We start from the raw sequence: 4,291 nt of genomic DNA, 5'->3' as shown, positions 1-4,291 counted from the left end.
CCCCCCAGCAAGGCTGAGTGCCCCAGGCTCTGCCTCCTCCTCCTCCAGCAGCAGGGCAGGGCTGTGCCCGCTGGCCCGCCAGCCGCCACGAGGAGAGGGAGCGCCAGCCTCCTGCGCCGTGCGGCCAGGGCACGCGCAGCTCCCAGGGTTCGGGGAGGTGCGATCTGCACACGTGCCTGTCCCCGAGCTGACCTGCCCTATGAAGACAGTGGCAGGAGAGCAGCAGAGCGCTGCCACACACCCGGCGGGACCTGCGGGCCCCGGGCACTCGGAGCAGGACGGACGCCCACAGGCCTGGCCAGGAACACTGCGGAGAGCTGCCGAGCGACCGCCACGGCCCGCTCGCGCCCGCACACCTGCCGTCGGCACACGGGGCGGGCAGACCCCGTTACAGACCCCAGCGCCGCCCACGACCTCCACACCCAGACCTCTCTCCTCCACCGGGCTGCGGCTGCGAGGGCTACACGTGTCCGTGGTCTTGCCTGGTTCATGGCCAGGCCCACCCACCCTGCACATGGCTGACGACGACCCGACACTGACCGCTGGCCAAAGGTGGGCACCAAGGGAGCAGCCAGTGTGCGGCCTGGCAGCTGGGGCATGTGCCTGACTCTGCCTGAGGGACCTGGCAATTGGCACCCACGCGACACCCCCAACCACCCCCACCTCCGTGCAGCCCTGCTCCCTCGAGCACCCAGCGAGGCTGCCCAGAGCCCGTGCAGCTGCAAGGCCTCCAGCCAGGGGGAGTGACAAGGCGTCAGGGTCGTGGTCACTGTCTCTGGAGCTGAGGTCCAGGTGGAGCGAGGCCCTGGCCGACTGACAGAGAGTGGCGGTGCCCACGGCCACTTCCTGTGGGCGCGCCATGCAGGTGAGGGTGGGAGGTGAGCGGACCAGCTGCAGGGGGGACCGTGCCTGGGGACCCCCACACCCGGCAGTGAGAGAGGCACTCCATCGAGGGCACTCACTCGAGGACAGGACCCTTGGAGGCTTGTGACACCGTCAGTGCGAGAGAACACACTGCGCAAGTCGCACACCCTGAGCGCATAGCCCGGCGGGCCACCACGGAGGGCCACCGCTTCCACACCCCGGCACAGTTCATCCCCCCAGAAGAAACCCACCCACTGGCGTCACGCCCCGGCCCTGAAGCTTTCGGTGCGTGCATGTTCACGGGGCACGAATGGCCAATGTGGCCTCACCCGCATGCGGCGTGGATGGCGGGAGCCGCGGCACCAGCCCCGGTGCAGCAGCTCCCTCGGGCCGTCGCCTGGAGAGAAATGGGGAGGGGGCGCCTTGAAACACTGACGCTTTGTAAACACGAGGCCCCCCCTTCCACTCGCGATGGCGGGACGTGGGCACAGCAGCCCCCGGTGGAAGGCGGGCCCTCCGACCCACAGCGCAGCCCCACGCCACAGGGCGCAAGGGCAGGCTGCATAGCCGCGGGTCCCCGTGTGGCTGCCGCCAGGAGCCACGCCTGTGAGTGCATCCAGGGCAGCCAGAGCCGCCCGTACCCCCCGCGCAAGCTGCAGAAGCAAAGTGCTCGATGTGCGGCTCACGCTGGGGTAAACTGGACCAAACTGGACCAACCACCGGAACGACCCTAGCTCTGCGGGAAACGGGAGAACAGAATGCCAGGTGGACGGGCAGACGGCCCGCGGCAGGAAGGCTCCGAAGGCCTTACAGCCTGTCTCAGGGGAGCGTCAGCTCGTGCAAACGCACACACGGGCTGCGGCTGAGGAGGGAGCCGGGGGCGAAGGGCGGCCTCTGCCTCCGCGGGCGTGGACGGGTGCAGACGCGAGGCAAGGAGGGGACGAGTAATCACGAGGGACTTCCGCGGAGAAGCGGGTGCCACAGGGAGAGGGGACGGCCGCGCAAAGCGTCCAAGGTGACGCACTTCAAAGCACAAACTGCCAGGACACAGAAGGGGGAGGGGCCGGGAACCAGCACGGGCCCACGGGCCCACAGGCGCCCACCCTGGCCCTGGCCCTGCCCCGTCTGAGTGGGGCTGGCTGAGACTGCCGTCTAAGGAACAGAGGGTGGCAAAGGGACGCCGTGACTCCCTGGAGGAACCCGCAGGGACCACGGCCAGCACCAGCAGTGCTGCGTTGTGACTCCCGGCAGCCCTGAGCTCGGGGGGTGGGGGGAGAAGGCGCCCACCTTGGGAGATCCTCCCCCAGATCCACGGCAAACTCAGACCGAGGGACCTGGAACCCGACACCTGCCCGGGACTCTTCAGATGTGTTGGCTTGGCGGAGGCTGGCGGGACGGGCCGCAGCGGCCCAGGGGTGCCTGGAGCGAGCACGGGGCGCGGGGCCAAGGGCAGGTGTGCACTGTGCACGGCAGTCCTGGCCTCGTCGACCTCCCGCGAGTCACCGGCCAAGCCTGGAAGACGTGCGTGTCGGGGGACGGAGAGACGAGCTCGGTGCCTCTGCAGCCTCCACGCGCCTCACGGTCTTTTATTTTCAGAAAGAGCAACGACCGTTCACCGAGTGCCTGCTGTGTGCCAGGCCTTCCCTTGAGGCTGTCGCCCGCTTCACACAGGAGCAACCTGAGGCTCCGGGAGTGGAGGCCCTGGCTGGAGTCCTCGCCGGTGCAGGTGGAGGCCGCGTGTGGATGGGCACCTGTCCGCTCCGCACCCCCGCCCCCAGGCCCAGCTCTATCCGCTGACTTTAGTGAGGACCCACAGGTGCACGGCCTCACGTGCGTCCTGGGCTGTCCCTGCTCTCGGCTTTGGGGCGGTCCTGCTGCAGCCGCTCCGCGTCCAGATGGCAGCAACCGTGTGCACGTCAGCCGCTGCAAGACGCCGGGCGAGTGACCTTCCATCAGGTGCCTCAGGGGAAGGCCACGTCTGGAAACTATTCGCGTGTCGTCAGCCACGTTGGCCAGCAGGTGCCAGACGGCGGTCCAGGTGATGAGCAGAGGATACCCCTCCTCCTTGGAAGCTGGGGACCTCATGACAGCTCCGGTGTCCTGATGACTCAGAAGCATCCCCAGCCAAAGGCTCCGAGGCCTGTTCTCGTCATGGTCCCTGGCACACACTCTGAAAGGAGCTGGCGGGGTCTGTGGGCACCGCCCCCGTGGCTCAGAGTGAGAACTGTTGGTGGGCTTTCTGCCTCAAGTCTCTGCGTTCCAGCGCCACCCCGGAGAGGAGACCGTGGGGTCACAGAGTGAACCGCCACTGGGAGCCAGAGGTGGCCGGACGCTGTGCCAGGACGTCCAGATTCTGTAAGGACCAGGATCCCGCTGGCAGGTAGAGAGCTCCCAACGATTCACAGCCCGGCAAATGACAAAATGACACAGCTAGCTGAGTTCCAACCAAACTTTGTGACTTGCTCCATGTCGCAAACCTCTTGGCTTCGCTCCGTGCTCAGCACTGCTACCGAGTGCCCGCGGAAGCCAGGCACGTGGCCTCGGGAAAGCGGAGGGAGCCTTCACGCGGAAGCTGAGCTGCCTTCATTCAGACCCGCTGCTGCCCACCTGGCTGCAGGGCGCAAGGCCGCCTGCGTCTGCAGCCCGCTGCCCCGAAACACAGTCGCAGCGGCCACGCGGGGCGCTGTGAGGACCCGAGGGATGACGCGCGCCCAGCACAGCGGAGGTCCTCGGTGAGCGCTGTCACTGTGGCACTCGGCGCCACCGCTGCCTGCTTGCCCCTACCCTCCTAGGAGCCGGAAGGCAGATGGCAGACGTCGGGGTCATTTGTGTTGAAACGCAAACAACCGCTAGTGACTTGGGGCACAGAAGTGGAAGGCTGAGCGGCAGGGCTGGGACCGGCTGATGCTGTCCACACTCCCTCAGGGACCCCACCTGTCACTGGCCCGAGCGGTCTGGTCCAAAGCTAGCCCCTCACGGGGACCCCGCACATGCAGGCGGGGCTTTGACAGTCCTCCTAAAGCAGCCTCCAGTTCAGTCGCACGGCCCTGCTGTTTGACAGCCGAAGTCCCCAGGGTGGGCTGAGCTGGCTACATAACTGCTCTGGTCTGGCCCCGGCCGTGGGGCCAGAGGAAGCCGTGCCTCCCCCGGCCCTGTCCAGAGCAGGGGTGCGCCCGCCCCGCTGCGGAGAGGCCGGCCCTGCGCTCCTTCCGAGCAGAGGGAGCCGGTCTGGTTTGGTTGGCTCCCAGGAGGTGGGAGCTCTCTTACCACCCCAAGTCTTCACGTCCCGGGCCTCAGGGTGACACAGAGAACGAGAAAGAAGGGACATCTCACTGCAGAGAAACATCTCCCCACAAACGTCTCAGTGCCTCTCCTACCGAAGCCAGTCTCGAAGCGCTAAACAACAAAACCTTTAACAGCCCCGCAG

General features: G+C 67.2%; 2 protein-coding genes across 2 annotated transcripts in view; both read right to left on the bottom strand.

The window, feature by feature from the left end:
• The window catches only part of LOC111730562 (cuticle collagen 2-like), a 2,619-nt gene extending 1,625 nt beyond the window's left edge, over positions 1-994 (bottom strand). Inside the window, exon 1 of the mRNA XM_023521867.1 lies at positions 46-994. Coding sequence (XP_023377635.1) covers positions 46-861 — 816 coding nt within the window. The 5' untranslated portion in view covers positions 862-994. The remainder of the gene's footprint in view (positions 1-45) is intronic.
• LOC105303892 (transcription factor IIIB 90 kDa subunit-like) overlaps positions 1-4,291 on the bottom strand; it is a 30,934-nt gene that overhangs the window by 8,214 nt on the left and 18,429 nt on the right. The window lies entirely within an intron of this gene.

This window comes from Pteropus vampyrus, unplaced genomic scaffold (assembly GCF_000151845.1).
Source record: "Pteropus vampyrus isolate Shadow unplaced genomic scaffold, Pvam_2.0 Scaffold320, whole genome shotgun sequence".
Taxonomy (NCBI): domain Eukaryota; kingdom Metazoa; phylum Chordata; class Mammalia; order Chiroptera; family Pteropodidae; genus Pteropus; species Pteropus vampyrus.
The sequence above is the reverse complement of the archived record's forward strand: the minus strand, read 5'-3'. Positions and strand labels throughout refer to the sequence as shown.